General features: G+C 40.7%; 1 protein-coding gene across 1 annotated transcript in view; it reads right to left on the bottom strand.

The window, feature by feature from the left end:
- The window catches only part of LOC138981530 (myogenesis-regulating glycosidase-like), a 124,915-nt gene extending 105,357 nt beyond the window's left edge, over nucleotides 1-19,558 (bottom strand). The window contains exons 1-3 of the mRNA XM_070354480.1: nucleotides 19,295-19,558; nucleotides 17,765-17,972; nucleotides 13,576-13,632 (exon numbers count right to left, since the gene is read on the bottom strand). Coding sequence (XP_070210581.1) covers nucleotides 13,576-13,632; nucleotides 17,765-17,875 — 168 coding nt within the window. The 5' untranslated portion in view covers nucleotides 17,876-17,972; nucleotides 19,295-19,558. The remainder of the gene's footprint in view (nucleotides 1-13,575; nucleotides 13,633-17,764; nucleotides 17,973-19,294) is intronic.
- Nucleotides 19,559-21,797: the final 2,239 nt, after the last annotated feature.

Raw genomic sequence — 21,797 nt, 5'->3', positions numbered from 1 at the left:
GTAGCATGTTTTAAGAGGCACGCAGCGATAACAGCTGTAAGCGCGAAACAGCGTGAACGTTCCATTTTTGGCTCACGTAAGTGTAGCCTATGCGATGCTAACTTTTGTCTGTCTGTGCGTGCGTGCGTGCGTGCGTGCGTGCGTGCGTGCGTGCGTGCGTGCGTGCGTGTGTGCGTGCGTGCGTGCGTGCGTATGTATGTATGTATGTATGTATGTATGTATGTATGTATTTATGTATGTATGTATGTATGTATGTATGTCTGTCTGTGGTAGAAACTTTAACATTTGACTGAACACCAAAATACTGGTTATTATTTAAGCAACAGCTTCAAAGTATTGAAGCAATGATCAACATTTCGTCGGAACGTATGTAGTTAAAGTGTGTATCCATAGAAAACGGGTGGTGGGGGGTTTTGGGGGTGTAAAAACAGGTGACTGGTTTGTGTCGTGTGTGGTATGTAGACCAGGTCAGGGGTCAAGGTTAGGTCAGATCGCGTGAAGGATTGTGGTATAGAGCTCCAGAAAAATAGATAAAGAAGATACCAAAGGAGATTTCCTACAGGTTAATCTGCACAGCGTGTTTCCAGTGTCTGCGCGAGGAAGCGCAGCGCTGTCGAAATCGCAGTGTCGATCTGGCCATCTCAGGCAGTCGTGTCCCCGTAAGTAGGCTACAGACAGACAGATCTAGATCTAGTGTCTCGCACTCTTGCACCGTGTCACCTATGCTTACTGTGTGTGTGTATGTGTGACGGAGCGATTGAGTTTGTGTTACGGTTTGTTGATTTCTTACGTGAGCCTTGAAGGCTTCGCCTCTTGTTTCCTCATGTGTTTGCATGACTAGCAAATTAACGCCAGCAGTTACACACAAATGAAACTTAGACAGAATCTGTATCAATCATTTATCTGCAGATATGCAAAGTCATGAATTTTTTGGATACAAGTGAATAATCCTATGACAAGTTAAACAACATTTTCCGAAACATTGCGTCACATCTGGATAAATAACCTTAACGATCCAAACTTTCGCACGAAGTATCTCTAGTATGTTGGTAAAATATTCTGAAAGTTTCAAAGCAATCCACCAAGTCATTGCTAAAATGTAGCGCTTTTTGACATGATACCCATAAAAATTGACGTAAAACGTTCCGTTTTTGACCGCTCTTGCGATCGACACCTGCATCAGTAGGAATAGCATAGCACGCGAAATACACAAGGTAGCAAAACAAAATAATCTGTTCAGGGTAGATAATTGGTTTGACTTTCTTCTCGTATGTCAAAGTTGCAAAGTTTTGCCTATTGTGATTTTTTGTCGATTTTTCATTCGGCTCTTCCGTTTTTGTCTGGTCGATTTTGAGGATACCCTTACTTGAGCGGCGGTCACGTGCTCCCTGTAAAAGAAATATTTAATCCAAAAGGTTATCCTGAAGGTTAAGTGAACGGCCTTCTCTGGCATGAATTAATGCTTTAATTTGGGTTTGAAATTTGTTGCAATAATTTTTTGGCCAACTTTAGATGTACAACCGTGAAGTAAGAAAAGGAAGTGTCAGTAACAAAGATGGCGGTCTGCCCCATATGTAAAAGCCACCACGAACAGCTCCAGCCGTATTGAACCGATCGATTTCGATTACGGCTTGGCCTGATTCAATTGCTTCGCTCAGCACAAAGAAAAACTCAAACAGTCATAAGTTGACAAGAAGAGTGATTGCTCTGCACGAATGAGGCCATTGTGGATTTTCTGAGACTGGCCGGACGTTTGGCTTGTTGGTGGAGAACGATGATCCCCAGTGAAAATAGAACTCAGCGAAGTAAAAGAGTAATCAGGCCCGGCACATTTAACAAGCTATCGATAACTGTCACTTTACATCCCGAAAAGCGAAACCAAGTGTTTATCGATAGCCTAAAAAAAAAAAGTTCTCAAAGTCGCCGAGCAAATAGAACAGCACGTGAATACCGAGCCAATTGATTGGTACAGGATGACTAAATGGAAACTATTGATTGGTTAACCCTGTGGTGGGAGGTTGTAATTGATTGGTTGCGCATCGGGTACATGGCGCGAATCGATTGGTTGAGGCCTGGCGTAGAAAGGGGGTTACTCATGGGTGTCTGATTGCGTCCCCTTAGCTAGCTGAGCACGCTTGGTGTGAAGGTTGCCTTTAGTGACTCACATTTTTCACCTCCTCTTAACACAACTGACTCGTCCTGTATTTTCCGCTTCCCTGAGTCCATACACAATGCACTTTCGTTTAAGTCCATGCTGATAGGAACTTGACTCTTACCTTCGTAGCTTCTTTGTTTTCTCCAGTCCAAAACAAGCTTCCATGTATCGATTGGACATTCGGATTTCCCTCCATGGAGCAATGTGCTGTTGAAGGCCAACTACAACTCATATTTAGGCGGCTTGCGAAGACTAAAACATATTGCATGTTTGTGTTTGTTCAGTCGTAAAATAAGAAGCATTCTGAGTCACATACATCAACACGTACATCAAATGTATTTGCATTGTTGGCCAAAACATTGCATTTGACACAGATCTCGACACTCATTGACTTCGATCAGTGTACAATGTCATATTTGGGTCAAAAATGCAAATAACGTATATTGTAAACTTCAGACCGACAGGAACTTGGTATCTTCACTGTTTCTTTCTAGTTCACCCAGAATAAGGTTCTGTATAAAGCTCAGACTGACAGGAACGTGAGTCTTAACACCCACTTTTGTTTTTCTCTAGTCCACCCAGATTAATTTTCTTTTTTAAGTTCATACTAACGGGAACTTGACCCTCACCTTCGTACTGGAGGGTATGCAAAATGGGTAGCGCGTAAGAATTGTAAAAACAAATTTCTCCATTTCTGTCGCAGACTTGCCTCCCGGAGAAACATATTTGCAGATTCTCTGTCTGTGAAAAGAAACTCCTGTTTATACTTTATGCCATACACAAAAATCGCTGCAAGAGGCTGTGTTCTAAAACTACAAACACTCGAACGAAGGCCCGAAAAAGAAAGCAAGAATGACAGAAATTACCCCTACGAATGCTAATAATACTACAATATATACAAAATAACACTTTTCCCGAAAGACAAGGGGTAGGGGAAGTGTATCGCAACATTGTTCCTGTACATTTCTCTCGCTAATATAATCCCTTATTATCTTAAAACAAATAATCTCTAGCGACAAACTACAACACGAAACTTATACCATCGCGGCTGACTGAGCGTCAAAGAAGCAATAACTGATCTAATCTGATCTCTGCTTTGCCGGTTTCATCGGCATGAGTGCGCAAACCTGACAGACCAAAGAAGTACAGTCAACAAAAATGGACCACCCAATAACTTGATTGCTCACAGGAGTGACACAATCTTTGACCGTGCATTTTTTGTACCCTGCATAAGAAATACAGCCTTAGCTTCCCAACTTTAAAGGGAAACTATTGATCTGACTGTTTGGGGGAGTTTCTAGCGAATTTGATGAATCGGGGGGTAGTAACCGCATCACGTACACAAACAAGGGAAGTAACTCAGTGGAAGTAACCCAACCCAACTCTGACCAAGAGTGCATTTTCTTTGCCTTTATTTTTTATTTTTTACTACATTTAGTTAAGCTTTTAAAACAAAGAGAAGGCAGTTTTCCGGCGCGGTAGCATTATTTGTGACTCAGAATCTTATAGTATAACTTTGGAAGCGATCTGAGGGCCTTTTGTTGTTGTTGAGGAATTCTCCCTTTAATCTTAGACGATGCAATATCTGGTACTACGCAGATCTAGCCCCTCTCTTCCGAGAACACTATTTCTTGGCAAAGGGAGCAATGGCGACCATCACACTTTGTGGAACGATCAGGGTAGGGGGAGTACAATTTCCTTCCTGGGCAGGAAAAATCACTACACTCTCGTAACCATGACCTTGAACAAAGACAGCCTGATACAATTGTTTAGTCTTGTGTTGTTGTTTTTTCCTGTGGGAAATCAGTTACTTTCCTGACAACAACTACAGCCCACAGAAAGACCAGATCAACTCGTTGGACAGAAGGAGCCAGACCACCATTCTTCGCCTGCGCACTGGTCACTGTGGACTGAAAAAACACCTCAAGAGACTGGGACTCCGCGACACAGCCCAATGTGAGTGCGGCTCAGAGGAACACAGCACATTCTACAGACCTGCCCACACCTGGAGACAGCACGCCAGCACTACTGGCCAGAAGACACCAGCCTGGGCACCAAGCTCTGGGGACCCGCTGCCGAACTGCTGAAGACTGCGGACTTCATGGCAGCCACCGATCTGACGATATGACGGCCATAAATATCGAACGCGGAAGAAGTTACTTTCCTTCAAACTTTAGCATTCTGATGCTAGTATGAACTTATTTGCACACCATACCCATCAAGAATGCGTTTCGATTAGCTACAACACGTATTTATAAACACTTCTGAGGTCAAATCTGAACCTTTGTACTCCCGCTCTCGAATGCATGGCTGTAATAGCGATAAAATACCCCTTTGGGCTTGCGATCTAGTCACATTTAACCATTAAGTAGAATCGATTATTCTGAAGGAAATAATTACAGTTACAACAAACGCCTATTTGCGTCTAAATTTAGTGCATTTGTTACTCCTGCCAGAACCGATAACATCTTCTTCTTCTTGTCGATCACAACCGATACCATCAAAAGCAATGCCAAAATTACACACGTCACTCTGACTAATTAGGTTCTCGTTTTTATCTGCAATACATAATCAAATGCTAACACAATCGCATAGCTCTTTGTGACAAAACTGCCAATGTTTGACGTGCTAAGAGAGGCTGGCAGCGTGAACACGTGAGGGAATAAGAAGAATAACTGACTCACAAACATTGTTAGACAATGACGAACTTCCAATCGTCATTGTCAGTTACTTGTCATTCAGAACGGGGTGTCTGAGGCCAAAATCTCACTGAGGAATAAAACCTCGAACACTGCATGAATGGATTCCTTTTGGGAAGATATTAATGCTGGGAAGACCATTAATGCGTACAACCATAAGCGTTCACGAACAAAGCATGTTTTGTCTTTCCAAAGTACAGGTTTAACATTTATTGAATCTACCATCATTGGTGATCTTAGACAACACTTAAAAAAGTGCACGAACAAATCAGTCTTGTGTTTTTAAAATAAGGGTTAATGAATCTGCTATCATTAGTGATCTTCGACAACATTAATAAGAGTGCACGAACAAACCATTTCTTCGTCTCTGAAGAGGGTTGACATTTCATTGAATCTACTATCGTATAAGGCCTTATACAACAGAACAAAAAAAGTCGAAACAGCATGGTATAGAGAATTCGTTTGAATCAAGAAGCCGTAAATACTATTGTAAAAGCAGGCAGAGTATAGATGAAATATTTGGAAGCAGAGATGTTGGCAGCTTGCTTTTCGTAGTCATCAGTAAAAGACAAAAACTTTTGAAAAGCTTTTACCTTTCTCTTGGACAAAAGACGACTTTATATGGCAAGCCACGCTCCTTCTAAATGAAAGCTGTCTCTCTCCCTCGCTCCCTTGCCCACTCCCACCCCACTCTCTCTCTCTCTCTCTCTCTCTCTCTCTCTCTCTCTCTCTCTCTCTCTCTCTCGCTCGCTCTCTCTCTCTCTCTCTCTCTCTCTCTCTCTCTCTCTCTCTCTCTCTCTCTCTCTCTCTCTCTCTCTCTCTCCTCTCTCTCTCTCTCTCTCAGTGAACTGGGATGTGCGTCCCAAACGACGGAAAGGCATCTGTTTGTGACAGATGAATGTACTTGACGATACCGTCATCATGAAAGCGCGCCATCACGTCTGTCTAAAACAATGTTTTTTGCTTCATGCAATTACAATACAATACTTGGGGGTAATTATCGTCACCAATACCAGTCGAATGCCACAAAACAACAACAGATAAACCGGCTTACCCTTCTTCTTTTTCTTCTTCTTCTTCTTCTTCTGCGTTCGACTGTGACGAAACCGGCTTACCCAACTCTAGTCAATTAACTGTTGATGAACACGCACGCACGCACGCACGCACGCGCACGCACGCACACACACACACACACATACACACACACACACACGGACACACACACACACACACACACGCACACACTCATAAACAGTCTCTCTCTCTCACTCTCACCCTCTCTCTCTCTCTCTCTCTCTCTCTCTCTCTCTCTCTCTCTCTCTCTCTCTCTCTCTCTCTCTCTCTCATTTCTAGAAGCAGACTAAACAAAGCAAGCCTCTTACTTACCAACCAAAATAGGACTGCATCAGCGGTCACGTAACGCAAATAATGAAAAGCATACATGAACCTGAAAGCTTAAAGGCATTAATGATACTATCCTGCCAAAACACATGCTGATAGGTTTATGCCGAAACTGCTGAGAGACTAATCAGTTGCACTAGACAGGTCTGCTTAACAAGCATGAAAAAGCTTCGCATGGAGCGCAATCGAAGCTCGGAAGACTCTGATTTTACAGAGATGTCAATAAGTTTTGAACTGAAGCAACACAAACATTTTGCGATCTGGGGCATTATCAGACGACGTTTCTATAAAGGGACGTAATCGGGCGATAATGATGTGTAAGAGCTATCAAGAATTGTTCTAATTTTTTTTCTCTCAGGGAAATATGAAAGCAACAAAACAACTGCGTAAACTGGGACACTTTTCAGACGACGATCGCAAAAAGGGAAGGTATTGGGACTTTCCATTCCGGAACTTCGTGTCACAGACTTCTTCCACATATCGTGTATGAAAGTTTTTAGTTAAAGTACAGAATACCCCAACAAGTACACACACACTTGCATAGTGGTGTAAAGGTTTGTCAAAGAACAAATAATAGCTAACTGGCCTATTTTGGCACAGAATGAGTGTTCGTGTTACTTAATTGTTCGTTCCTGTTCCTGTTTCTCTGTTTGTTTTTATGTGTTTTTGTTTGTGAGTCAAATGCAAAAGGGTTGTAGAATGTCCTGAGATAAAATGTAAACAAACTGACGGTAACTCCAACACATATTGCTAACACATTTAAGAATTGATACAAGTAGATCCATATGATGATGATAGAACCGTGTGTCATTTATAAAAGTAAACGGTGAAATGTTGAGGTACAGTTCTTTCATAAGCTGCACAGAATATAATTCATTTATAGCAATTAAAACAAAAGAAGTCTGCACAACAGATAATTTCGTACCGGCAAGTAAAACAAAAATAAGCTCAGTTTGCAGATGACTTAATTTAGTAACAGCAAGTAAAGCTTAAGTAGTCTGAAAGACACATTTTCAAACTCACAGCATACAGGTAAACTGTAGGCAACAAAGATGTTAAAAGTGCATATCACACACGAAGCAAAAAATAATAAGGTACCTTTGAGTTACTTTGAATGGTTATTTGTGTGATAAAGGAAGACCAAAACTTGGAGAGGTCTTTGTACTGCTCAGTCATTAATCCTTGTATAATAAAGTTCAGTTCAGTTCAGTGGAATAATTATCAAATAAACCGTCTTCAAGTACATTTGTTTAATATTACTGTGACATTTTATTGGTCATTGTTTAAAATTACACTGCTCTGACACTTGCTTAAACCGATTATGTGCATACTAATTGATCTTTCAAGCATTGGTACTGTATACAACTATTTTATTGGCTCACGTAAGTGTAGCCTATGCGATCGTAACTTTGTCTGTCTGTGCGTGCGTGCGTGCGTGCGTCTGTGCGTGTGTATGTCTGTGGTAGAAACTCTAACATTTGAAGACGTCACATTACATTGACGTCACATTATGACGTAAGAGGGTTAGACGTCACGCGAAGGAAGTACTGACAGTCTCGGTCATTATTATTTTGAGCGCGCCGAGACTAGTTGGCAGTCGTGTCCTTGTAAGTAGGCTACATGCAGACAGACAGATCTAGATCTAGTGTCTCGCTTTCTTGCACAGTTTCACCTATGCTCTTTCTCTGTGTGTGTGTGTGTGTGTGTGTGTGACGGAGTGATTGAGTTTGTGTTACTGTTTGTCGATTTCTTACGTGAGCCTTGATGGCTTCGCCTCTTGTTAAACAATATTTTTTCAAAGGATGGGCACATGTAATTTGCCGCGTTTGAAAAATTGAATAAAAGTACAAATCTAACAACTACAAGCATGCAAACTCAAAACCCTCAAAATAAAATACAATTATGATTAGCGAACAAACCACAGGGGAAAAAAATCACTACTAAAACTACAAAGAAGCATTTGCGTGAGAGAAGAAATTGATTATATTGAGAAAATATTAAATTAAAAAAAAAAATACAAAAACAAAATACTAAGCAAATTTACGAACACGTAAACAAACAAACCAGCAAAATGGAGAAAAAAAAACTACCCAACATAATTCACAGAACAGCCAAAACTGTGATTTGGAATCACTCCAAAGTGTCAACAATCCCAGTCGAAGACCGGATCAAATTCAAATTGTGCGTGCCCTCACGAAGAAAAATATGCAATTTACACAAACACTGAGTACGTCAAAGAATCAGTCCCTGGAAAATCACCTAGCACAACTGCTCCGCCTGGCGTCTGGCATTATGGGGTTAGTGCTAGAACTGGTTGGTCCGGTGTCAGAATAATGTGACTGGGTGAGACATGAAGCCTGTGCTGCGACTTCTGTCTTGTGTGTGGCGCACGTTATATGTCAAAGCAGCACCGCCCTGATATGGCCCTTCGTGGTCGGCTGGGCGTTAAGCAAACAAACAAACCTAGCACAAAAATTCTTCTTCATGGCTCACAATTGTGGCGACAACAACTGTTCCTATTATATACCTGCCACATGTAATCTATGGCAATCCGAATGGTGCAAAAGTCCCTTTTAGCTCTTGATGTCTAAATAACACATTATTTAGCTAAATAACGCGTTATTTAGCTAAACAATGCTTTATTTAGCTATATCATGCATTATTTAGCTAAATAATGCATTGTTTAAATTAAACAATGCATTATTTACAGATACAGAAAAAAGAGAGACCAGAGCACTAAATAATGCATTGTTTAGCATAAATAAGAGATTGTGTTTGTAAATAACTCATTATTTATAAATAATTACGCGTTTTCTCTAAACAATATATTATATGTAAATAAAGTGTTATTTAAATAAATAAAATATTATTTAGATAAATAAAATATTATTTATCTAAATAAAATATTATTTAGATAAATAAAATATTATATGTAAATAAAATATTATTTATCTAAATAAAATATTATTTATCTAAATAAAATATTATTTAGATAAATAATTTATTATTTAGATAAATAATTTATTATTTAGATAAATAATTTATTATTTACTGTTTTTGCCTTGAAATAGTATTATTACACTAAATAATGCTTTATATAGCTATATAATAGGTTTCCGCTATATAATTCATGATTTGGTAAATAATACATTATATACCGTAAATAAAATATTATATACCGTAAACAATTCATTGTTTAGCGCATCGCGAAGCCGTTTTTTCTCTTGTTGTTTTTTTCCACGTGTTTCCGTGGATCCACGAGAGCTCTGTTGATTCTCAAACTGACCAATCAGACAACTAGCATCTGTACACTAATTAAAGTCCCATTGTTGAGTGTGACGAAAACTCGTGGTGACGATTTTAAAACATGTTGGGTCACGCATGGTCCAATCTTACATGGTCCAATCTTACATGGTCCAACCTTACATGGTCCAACCTTACATGGTCCAATCTTACATGGTCCAATCTTACATGGTCCAACCTTACATGGTTCAACCTTACATGGTCCAATCTTACATGGTCCAATCTTGCATGGTCCAATCTTACATGGTCCAACCTTGCATGGTCCAACCTTGCATGGTCCAACCTTGCATGGTCCAATCTTACATGGTCCAATCTTACATGGTCCAACCTTACATGGTCCAACCTTACATGGTCCAACCTTACATGGTCCAACCTTACATGGTCCAATCTTACATGGTCCAATCTTGCATGGTCCAATCTTACATGGTCCAACCTTGCATGGTCCAACCTTGCATGGTCCAATCTTACATGGTCCAACCTTACATGGTCCAATCTTACATGGTCCAACCTTACATGGTCCAACCTTACATGGTCCAATCTTACATGGTCCAACCTTACATGGTCCAATCTTACATGGTCCAATCTTACATGGTCCAACCTTACATGGTCCAACCTTACATGGTCCAATCTTACATGGTCCAACCTTACATGGTCCAACCTTACATGGTCCAATCTTACATGGTCCAATCTTGCATGGTCCAATCTTGCATGGTCCAACCTTACATGGTCCAATCTTACATGGTCCAACCTTACATGGTCCAACCTTACATGGTCCAATCTTACATGGTCCAATCTTACATGGTCCAACCTTACATGGTCCAATCTTACATGGTCCAATCTTGCATGGTCCAATCTTACATGGTCCAACCTTGCATGGTCCAATCTTACATGGTCCAACCTTACATGGTCCAACCTTACATGGTCCAATCTTACATGGTCCAACCTTACATGGTCCAACCTTACATGGTCCAATCTTACATGGTCCAATCTTGCATGGTCCAATCTTACATGGTCCAACCTTGCATGGTCCAACCTTACATGGTCCAACCTTACATGGTCCAACCTTACATGGTCCAATCTTACATGGTCCAACCTTACATGGTCCAACCTTACATGGTCCAATCTTACATGGTCCAACCTTACATGGTCCAACCTTACATGGTTCAACCTTACATGGTCCAATCTTACATGGTCCAATCTTGCATGGTCCAATCTTACATGGTCCAACCTTGCATGGTCCAACCTTGCATGGTCCAATCTTACATGGTCCAATCTTACATGGTCCAACCTTGCATGGTCCAATCTTACATGGTCCAACCTTACATGGTCCAATCTTGCATGGTCCAACCTTACATGGTCCAATCTTACATGGTCCAACCTTACATGGTCCAATCTTACATGGTCCATATATATTATTGGACCATGTAAGATTGGACCATGCAAGGTTGGACCATGTAAGGTTGGACCATGTAAGATTGGACCATGTAAGGTTGGACCATGTAAGGTTGGACCATGTAAGGTTGGACCATGTAAGATTGGACCATGCAAGGTTGGACCATGCAAGATTGGACCATGCAAGATTGGACCATGTAAGATTGGACCATGTAAGGTTGGACCATGTAAGGTTGGACCATGTAAGATTGGACCATGTAAGGTTGGACCATGTAAGGTTGGACCATGTAAGGTTGGACCATGTAAGATTGGACCATGCAAGGTTGGACCATGCAAGGTTGGACCATGTAAGATTGGACCATGTAAGGTTGGACCATGTAAGGTTGGACCATGTAAGGTTGAACCATGTAAGGTTGGACCATGTAAGATTGGACCATGTAAGATTGGACCATGTAAGGTTGGACCATGTAAGATTGGACCATGTAAGGTTGGACCATGTAAGGTTGGACCATGTAAGGTTGGACCATGCAAGATTGGACCATGTAAGATTGGACCATGTAAGGTTGGACCATGTAAGGTTGGACCATGTAAGATTGGACCATGTAAGGTTGGACCATGTAAGGTTGGACCATGTAAGGTTGGACCATGTAAGATTGGACCATGCAAGGTTGGACCATGTAAGGTTGGACCATGTAAGATTGGACCATGTAAGGTTGGACCATGTAAGGTTGGACCATGTAAGATTGGACCATGTAAGATTGGACCATGCAAGGTTGGACCATGCAAGGTTGGACCATGTAAGATTGGACCATGCAAGATTGGACCATGTAAGATTGGACCATGTAAGGTTGGACCATGTAAGGTTGGACCATGTAAGATTGGACCATGCAAGGTTGGACCATGCAAGATTGGACCATGTAAGATTGGACCATGTAAGGTTGGACCATGTAAGATTGGACCATGTAAGGTTGGACCATGTAAGGTTGGACCATGTAAGGTTGGACCATGTAAGATTGGACCATGCAAGGTTGGACCATGCAAGGTTGGACCATGTAAGATTGGACCATGCAAGATTGGACCATGTAAGATTGGACCATGTAAGGTTGAACCATGTAAGGTTGGACCATGTAAGATTGGACCATGTAAGATTGGACCATGTAAGGTTGGACCATGTAAGGTTGGACCATGTAAGATTGGACCATGTAAGGTTGGACCATGCAAGATTGGACCATGCAAGATTGGACCATGTAAGATTGGACCATGTAAGGTTGGACCATGTAAGGTTGGACCATGTAAGATTGGACCATGTAAGGTTGGACCATGTAAGGTTGGACCATGTAAGGTTGGACCATGTAAGATTGGACCATGTAAGATTGGACCATGCGTGACCCAACATGTTTTAAAATCGTCACCACGAGTTTTCGTCACACTCAACAATGGGACTTTAATTAGTGTACAGATGCTAGTTGTCTGATTGGTCAGTTTGAGAATCAACAGAGCTCTCGTGGATCCACGGAAACACGTGGAAAAAAACAACAAGAGAAAAAACGGCTTCGCGATGCGCTAAACAATTCATTGTTTACGGTATATAATATTTTATTTACGGTATATAATGTATTATTTACCAAATCATGAATTATATAGCGGAAACCTATTATATAGCTATATAAAGCATTATTTAGTGTAATAATACTATTTCAAGGCAAAAACAGTAAATAATAAATTATTTATCTAAATAATAAATTATTTATCTAAATAATAAATTATTTATCTAAATAATAAATTATTTATCTAAATAATATTTTATTTAGATAAATAATATTTTATTTAGATAAATAATATTTTATTTACATATAATATTTTATTTATCTAAATAATATTTTATTTAGATAAATAATATTTTATTTATCTAAATAATATTTTATTTATTTAAATAACACTTTATTTACATATAATATATTGTTTAGAGAAAACGCGTAATTATTTATAAATAATGAGTTATTTACAAACACAATCTCTTATTTATGCTAAACAATGCATTATTTAGTGCTCTGGGCTCTCTTTTTTCTGTATCTGTAAATAATGCATTGTTTAATTTAAACAATGCATTATTTAGCTAAATAATGCATGATATAGCTAAATAAAGCATTGTTTAGCTAAATAACGCGTTATTTAGCTAAATAATGTGTTATTTAGACATCAAGAGCTAAAAGGGACTTTTGCACCATTCGGATTGCCATAGTAATCAAGCCCTGAGTTATCCCCGGTCTCACTTCTGTTTTGATAGGGTGCAAATTTCAAAAGTTTAGACTGTACTAACTTTGTACATTCCATGGTAATCGTCTTCCAAATCTTACCTTATACTGTTTCTAAGAGCACGCGTGTGAGCATAGGTTGTAATGCTTCTTTGCTTCAACTATATGTAAGCGGTATTGTTATTTGAAATTCGTAAGGAAAAAAAAATGTATTAACCTAATTTCAAAAGTGTCCACAAAAACACCCTCTGCTCGTTGACGTACTCAGTGTTACATATTCTATTGCTGCAACCAGTATGAAGAAGAAAAGTGTGTGCAAACTGCAAAAACAGGGTTAAATATAATTGCAAAAATCACACAAGAATGGTACCTCTTCATCGCGAGATTCGACTTCGGCAGTAGATTCTCTGGCAGAGGACGTCTTGCGCTGTTTATAGACAGGGTAATATATGAAAATAACACCCATGTGTTGAAAGATCTTGAAAGTTACACAGGAACACCAGGAGAAATGTATTGCAAAAGAATATTGACAAACTGGCGTACATCGTTCCTTTTGTCTGCAAGTATCTTGGTCAAAAGTCATATGCAAACCTCTTTACAGTTTATTTACTACGCATAGCTAGAGAAAGTCATCCAATGCGTCAAAAAGACAAAAAGAAACGAAAAATGACATCAATATGTTTTAAGAGGAATGTAATAATCTACCTTAGCTGAAAACAACTTCATTAAAGACATATGCATACCTAGTCAAATAAGTCATGAAGAAATATGCATAACTACGAAGGCAAAATATAAGGAACTAGAGTCATAAAGTAATGCATTCAATCAAAATGCAAGACAAAAGCATTAATACACAAGAGTTAACAGCGAATAGACATGAACAAGATGATTAAGACATGCACTCTGTTATCCTAAAAATTGCTTATCTCCTTATACTGCCCCGTATGAAGTTCGTAGTCACACTGAATGAACCTCAAAAGTTTAATTCTTCCTTCAGTCTGTGACGTCAGTTTCACGGGGCTATTTCTGGAGATAAAATCAAATATTTGTAAAAAAAAAAACTACGCTTTTGTTGGGTTAAATACGAATCGACCACACTGAAACATACACTTCCAAACTCTGCCATTCGCTTATAAAAGTTGTTCGCATTTAAGCATATAGTTGTTGGACTTTTTGGCAAGCTACAGGACTGTTGTGCGTGTTGGTGATATTTCACGTGCCCTTGGCATAAAACTCTTACAATTCCGCTACTCTTTGTGTGTGTATTCAGCGCGAAATTCCATATTTAACTATGTCTCCATTCCCTCATGAGCAATGCTAACCGAAGTCATTCAATTGCAGGGAATAACATTTTTGGCCCTTGCTGCTTCAATCATTTTTGTTTTGTTTTGATTTTATTAGTTGTTGTTGGGTTTGTTTAATAAGGGAAAACGCTATCCTTTTGACCCAAACCATTGAGCATGTTTTGTTCGTGATTCATTCGCAATGAGTCTATTGCTGCTCGCAAATAAATTGCTTGAAGTTTGATTTGTGAAGGTCTGATCGGAATTTTTTTTTCTCAGCCTTTCCAACATCTTTCCTTCATTTTCGAGAGCATTCAACTCCAACACATTATTGCCAACAACAACGCAGGCGGAGACGGCTGCGAATGCTGAAGATTTTCAAAGTAAGCTCGTGAAATAGGAGCACATGTGTCATCATTTTTGTCATTAATCCAGATTCCTCTTTCCCACAGAAGCACACACGATCCAAGCCATCCACACACACACACACACACACACACACACACTCTCTCTCTCTCTCTCTCTCTCTCTCTCTCTCTCTCTCTCTCTCACCGGCACGGTGGCCTAGTGGTAAGGCGTCCGCCCCGTGATCGGGAGGTCGTGGGTTCGAACCCCGGCCGGGTCATACCTAAGACTTTAAAATTGGCAATCTAGTGGCTGCTCCGCCTGGCATTATAGGGTTAGTGCTGGGACTGGTTGGTCCGGTGTCAGAATAATGTGACTGGGTGAGACATGAAGCCTGTGCTGCGACTTCTGTCTTGTGTGTGGCGCACGTTATATGTCAAAGCAGCACCGCCCTGATATGGCCCTTTGGGGTCGGCTGGGCGTTAAGCAAACAAACAAACAAACAAACTAATCTCTCTCTCTCTCTCTCTCTCTCTCTCTCTCTCTCTCTCTCTCTCTCTCTCTCTCTCTCTCTCTCTCTCTCTCTCTCTCTCTCTCTCTCTCTCTCTCTCTCTCTCTCTCTCTCTCTCTCTTCCTTTCATGCACACAAAAGTGTACCTTAACCTACAGAAACGAATGCTTAACTTCACACTTGGCATTCTAAACTATTTGCACGGACAAAATCGTGACGAGGAATGCTAACAAGTTATCACATTAACGGGCAATTATTACGTGCTGTGGGTGTGTTTTCGCCTAGACCTGCATGCTGTATGACACCAGCAGTTAAGTGGCTACCTGTGTTAGCTGAACCGCCATGCATGCTGTATGACACCAGCAGTTAAGTGGCTACCTGTGTTAGCTGAACCGCCATGCATGCTGTATGACACCAGCAGTTAAGTGGCTACCTGTGTTAGCTGAACCGCCATGCATGCTGTATGACACCAGCAGTTAAGTGGCTACCTGTGTTAGCTGAACCGCCATGCATGCTGTATGACACCAGCAGTTAAGTGGCTACCTGTGTTAGCTGAACCGCCATGCATGCTGTATGACACCAGCAGTTAAGTGGCTACCTGTGTTAGCTGAACCGCCATGCATGCTGTATGACACCAGCAGTTAAGTGGCTACCTGTGTTAGCTGAACCGCCATGCATGCTGTATGACACCAGCAGTTAAGTGGCTACCTGTGTTAGCTGAACCGCCATGCATGCTGTATGACACCAGCAGTTAAGTGGCTACCTGTGTTAGCTGAACCGCCATGCATGCACGTACTCACAGTATTTTATCATTTGAGGTCAAGAATTATTTCTGCACTCCCTGTTACAAGAGCGGTTTCCGGCAGAACAGTTATTAAATGGACATTAAAGCCATCACGTAGCACAAGTTAAAAAAAACACCACATGACTTGACACGAATAGAGAAAAACAGTTGTTTCAGTTAAATGTTTTGCTGAATTAATTTTGCAATTGTCACATGTATCAACCTGTACAAAAACATATTTTTCAGCTTTGATCAAATGAACCCCTGGTTTTGTTTATCAATGATTATTGCTAGGCACTGTCCTACTCGTGTTTTTGCTGAATTAATATTGCAAGTGACACAAGTATCCACCTGTAAAATAAAATGTAATTTAAAAAAAATCCCTGGTCTGCACTGTTCATTCTTGGGATATGTCCCACGTTAAAGTGTGCTTTTATTTTATATAAAACCTGGACAGATCTGTTGTGGTGTACATGATGGTTTACACGGGAAGGAGGTATATTTAAGCGTCCGGTCTGAACAAACGTTCTGCTCGAAATCTCGCTAAAATGCAACCAATCCTGCTGTATATTTAAAGGCTGACATTTAGTCCTATTTAATTAGTTTAATTACTTCCAGGGCTTTTCCCATCGTTGCGGGGATGTATAAATTAAGCTTCCTGCAAAGTTTTAGGTTTGAAGTCCTTACCAATCACGAGAAATAATTAATTCTTTATTGCTATGTTTAGCAACAGTTCTCCAGGACTTTGGCTATTTTTAGACCGTTGACGTCACTTCGTGATGTTTCGTAAATCAAAGATGGCGTCGGAGACAGTCAAAGTGCGGTTGCGTACAATGGCAAAAAAGATAGAAGTAAACCCGTCTAAAGCTGTCAAGGCCACTAAATCTGCTGAGAAGAGAAGGTGGACTCTTCACCACGCAACAAAGATTGTTTTCGTCAGAGGCCCATCGCTTCAAATTGAGAACCAAGTACAAAGGGGATGCTGAACTCGCCAAAGTTTTGCTGGACACGTGAGTACATAGGCCTATTAGAAAATTAGATGTACTTGTAGCTTGTCAGCTGAAGCCTGTACGTGACCTTATTCTTGCGAATAATTATGTGCTGTGAGAGATCGTATATTTCCGCCTGCGCAATTTCCGGAAAACATCCACTTTCACTTTGAGACTGTTCTGTTTACATTCGACACTATCAACACCACTTTGCAATACTGAAATAATTTTTTCTGTGTTCGAAAGCTACAGCCAATCGTTATTATATCCCCTTAGGTACAGTTTTATAACATTATTGGCACATGTAAACAATAGGAATTAATTAATGAACGCTACGAACATGGCAGCCTTTAAGCGTCCAGTCTGAAAAAAGGTTCTGCTCGAAATCTAGCTAAAATGCCACCAATGTTGTATATTCAAGCATCCAGTCTGCACAAAGATTCTGCTCGAAACCTCGCTAAAATGCCACCAATCTGGCTGTATATTTAAACGTTCTGCTCGATATGTCGTCAGAATGCAACAAATCTTGCTGTATGTTTAAGCGTCCGGTCTGAACAAACGTTCTGCTCGATATGTTGCCAAAATGCAACCAATCTTGCACCGATCGTACACACACAAAAAAGACGACTCTTCTTCGTCTCTCTCACCTTGATAGCAGCAGCCTCATCGCTGTCCCTGTCCCTGACCAGAGGGATGTTGACGTCCTTGTTACGGCCCCCCGCCGTCCCCTTTTCCCCGTCGTTTCGGGAGCGGAACATTTTGCACGTGTCGGCTGACAGCGTGGTGCAATGGCCACCGATAGAGCTGTCCTGGGTGTCGCTGTCTTTCAGCAGAGTCTCCGCTTCTTCCTCCAGCCTGAAAACACACAGACAGAAATAACATGATGATTGTTGGTATGTGTCCTAGGGGAGGGATTGTCTTATTCCCTGTATTAGCGTGGCAAGATCTGTGTTGATGAGAGGAATAGTTTACCCGTGTCAAATATGAACGAAATGTTCACAAGAAGGCTCATCAGCGCCTCAAACACGTTGCAACATTCCGTGTCCCATCAGTAATTGTGAAGACAGGATCAACATACGGATCAACAGAGGACAAAGTGCAAGCTAAAAAAAACACATAGACAACTCGTGTATTGAAATCAATCAGTTGATCACAGCATACGTAAATCCAAGAAATCAAAGTCTAGATGTGCTGTTCTTTGCTGTGATCTTTGAGCCACAGCCGTGACGGTTAGTGACTGCTTTTAGCAGTTCTTCAGCTCGTTTATTCATGCTAAAAGGCAAAGCAGACAGAGTTTTCGGCCACGAGGGATATACATAATGTTGCACCTCTTGTTAGCTTTGCAATCAAAGTAGACGCGGCCCCTGGATCACAAAACCTTTCAAAAAGGTAAATATAGTTTTGTCGATACTTGCCATTTCCGGAAATCTGAAAAGAAATCGATGTCCACATATATAGCCTATACAAAGAAATTCGATTTACACACACACAAAGGAATGCAGTTTCCACACACACAAACGCGCGTAAGGGGTCCCCCCCCACACACACACACACGCACACACACTTGAATGAGGCAGAAGCAAACCATCCTGGGCTTCACAATTCAAACCATCTAAGATTCATGGTCGTTGTACGTCCAGCGTAACATATTCGCAATGGCAGACACTCATGAGGTTGTGCTCTTCTGATAGCTGAGCTTCCAACGAGAAAAAAAAACACACAAAAAGGCAAAATAAACCAAAATCAACTCCTGGAAGAAAACATTAACTGTATCTGTAGTAAAGATAAAAACCCTTCTATTGTTCAACCTTATCCCTGCTTTATCGGATCGCTTTTATTACTACCCAATCTGTGCCCTGCATCCCACTAAGTTTTACGAGTTTATTCATTTCCGAACACTAAATCAGAACACAACACTGCGTTCAGTTGAAACACACACACACACGCACAAACACACACACACACAACACACACACACACACACACACACATACACACACACACACCGCACACACACACACACACACACACAACACACACACACACACACCGCACACACACACACACACACACACACACACACACACACACTACAACAAATCACCAACCAGCTTCCGACATGTATTCTATCTAGCCGGCCCACACATGGGACCTGACACAAAAACAACCCCACAAACCTGTCTGATTTCGGGCAACGAGGCACACAATCCTAATGCAATGCAGAGGGCAAATCAGTAAGTTCAGGCAACTCTTGCGAAAATCGATCCCAAGCACACCCGCACGGCTCTGCGAAATGTTCAGACTTGAGCACAACAGTTTCCAAAAAGAAAACTTTCTCTGCAACGTCCCTGCTCACAAGTGTGGGTGTATAGATCGTTGGAAAGAGCTGGTTTGTTGCCAACCTGGGCGATGTCTAGTTTTAGCTGAAAGCATAGAATGCCCGCGTGCATGGCATGCGAAAAGACTGTGCAACCTGGGCGATGTCTAGTTTTAGCTGAAAGCATAGAATGCCCGCGTGCATGGCATGCGAAAAGACTGTGCAACCTGGGCGATGTCTAGTTTTAGCTGAAAGCATAGAATGCCCGCGTGCATGGCATGCGAAAAGACTGTGCAACCTGGGCGATGTCTAGTTTTAGCTGAAAGCATAGAATGCCCGCGTGCATGGCATGCGAAGACTGTGCACCAGCAAACCATGACGCGCAGAAGGAATGGATTAATTGATTGATTAGATGCTTGATTGATTGATTCATTAATTGATTGATTAATTGTTCATTATTCTCTCCTTTTTTTAACAACGTCGATTAATATATGGACTATAGATATACTGATTGATTGATTGATTGATTGATTGATTGATTGATTGATTGATTGACCGCTCGTCTGATAGATTAATCGTTCTTTTGATATTCTTTAAAACTTGATGGATTGTCTGATTTACTGATGGCCTGATAGATTGATCTTTCGTTAGATATTTTTTTAAACGAACAATCAATAATAAAATGCGCATGTCAATGCTGGGCCGAACCCTTGTATCGACGAGCAAACAAAGTACCAGTGCACTAATGGGGCACCAACACACAGAAACAGGCTTCAAATGCCAAAAATGGAACTAACGAACTCTGGTTTCAATCCCGAACAAGCACCTGCGTTTAAGAACATCAAGTCAAAACAACAGAAGCCGCTCTGAAATAAAGAATTTCTGAACATTAGACTATTAAATGTCACAACAAAAGACAATAGACAACAGCGAAGGAGAGAGAGAGAGAGAGAGAGAGAGAGAGAGAGAGAGAGAGAGAGAGAGAGAGAGAGAGAGAGAGAGAGAGAGAGAGAGAGAGAGAGAATTGAATTGAATTGAAATTTATTTTACGAGGAAGAGAGAGAGAGAGTGACAGAGACAGAGACAGAGAGTAAGAGACAGTCAAACAATAGACAGACAGAGAAGAGAGACAGAGACAAAGACAAAGAGGGAGAGATTAATGGAATAAACAAACGCCCGAAACAACTAACGCCATCTGACAGGAACTGTCAAACATAAATTGACAGCAGATGACCTTACCCTTCAAGTCTGGTTTAAGCAGCAATCCAATATTGTAATCGACCGGAGACAAAGGGTCACGCAAACAACAAAACAACAAAATTAATGACAGAAGAAACGAGATAAAATCAAAAGCCAATGAGGCACAGGCACGAATCAATAATCTTAGCCATCAAAGCCAGATTCAATACAAAAAATGTTAAAAATGATCAATAAAAAAACAGTTAGGGTTAGTTATTCGAATGTTTGATTATAGAAAAAAACTAAACATTCAAAAGTACGTCGACTTCATTCAATAACTTTCTTTGTAGTTGAAGGACATATACATAATAATGATTTTTTTTAAATGATTTCATGGACTGGGTGGCCGAGTGGTAACGCACTTGCGCTCGGAAGCGAGAGGTTGCGTGTTCAGGCCTGGGTCAGGCCGCAATTTTCTCCCCCCTTTCCTAACCTAGGTGGTGGGTTCAAGTGCTAGTCTTTCGGATGAGACAAAAAACCGAGGTCCCTTCGTGTACACTACATTGGGGTGTGCACGTTAAAGATCCCACGATTGACAAAAGGGTCTTTCCTGGCAAAATTGTATAGGCATAGATAAAAATGTCCATCAAATACCCGTGGGACTTGGAATAAAGTAAAAAAAATTCCATCTCACACGGCATTAAGTCTCAGGAAACATGAATACACGCATGCAGGAAAAAAAAATATGGTAGCGCCGTATGTATGGCAGCTCGCTTTCCCCGGGGAGAAAGCAGCCCGAATTTCCATGAGGGTAACCTCACTGGACTGTAAATCTTATCCAATCCAATCCAATCCAATCATTGCCTCGCTTGTGTCTTCCCTATAAGCAGCAGAACTTTTTGTCAGATAAGTTTTGTCTAATTAGTGTTTGTCTGTGCACTTAAAAGACCGTTGGGTCGATATATCTGTGAACGTAACGTTTTGTTTTGTCAATAATTAAACGTTCCAACAAAATACCTTTCTTGTTTTTTCATAAAGAAAGTACTATTTACAAGACCTTGCTAGACGAGAAACAAACAAAACAGCAACGCAGCCTACCAGTCCCCCATAGTGAGGCAGAGATAAATAGTTGTATTCTTTTCATCAGAGCAAGTATAATGAATCTGTTCGTCAAATAGCAACCA

This window comes from Littorina saxatilis, linkage group LG1 (assembly GCF_037325665.1).
Source record: "Littorina saxatilis isolate snail1 linkage group LG1, US_GU_Lsax_2.0, whole genome shotgun sequence".
Classification (NCBI taxonomy): Eukaryota; Metazoa; Mollusca; class Gastropoda; order Littorinimorpha; family Littorinidae; genus Littorina; species Littorina saxatilis.
This window is presented reverse-complemented; position numbering and strand designations above follow the sequence as displayed.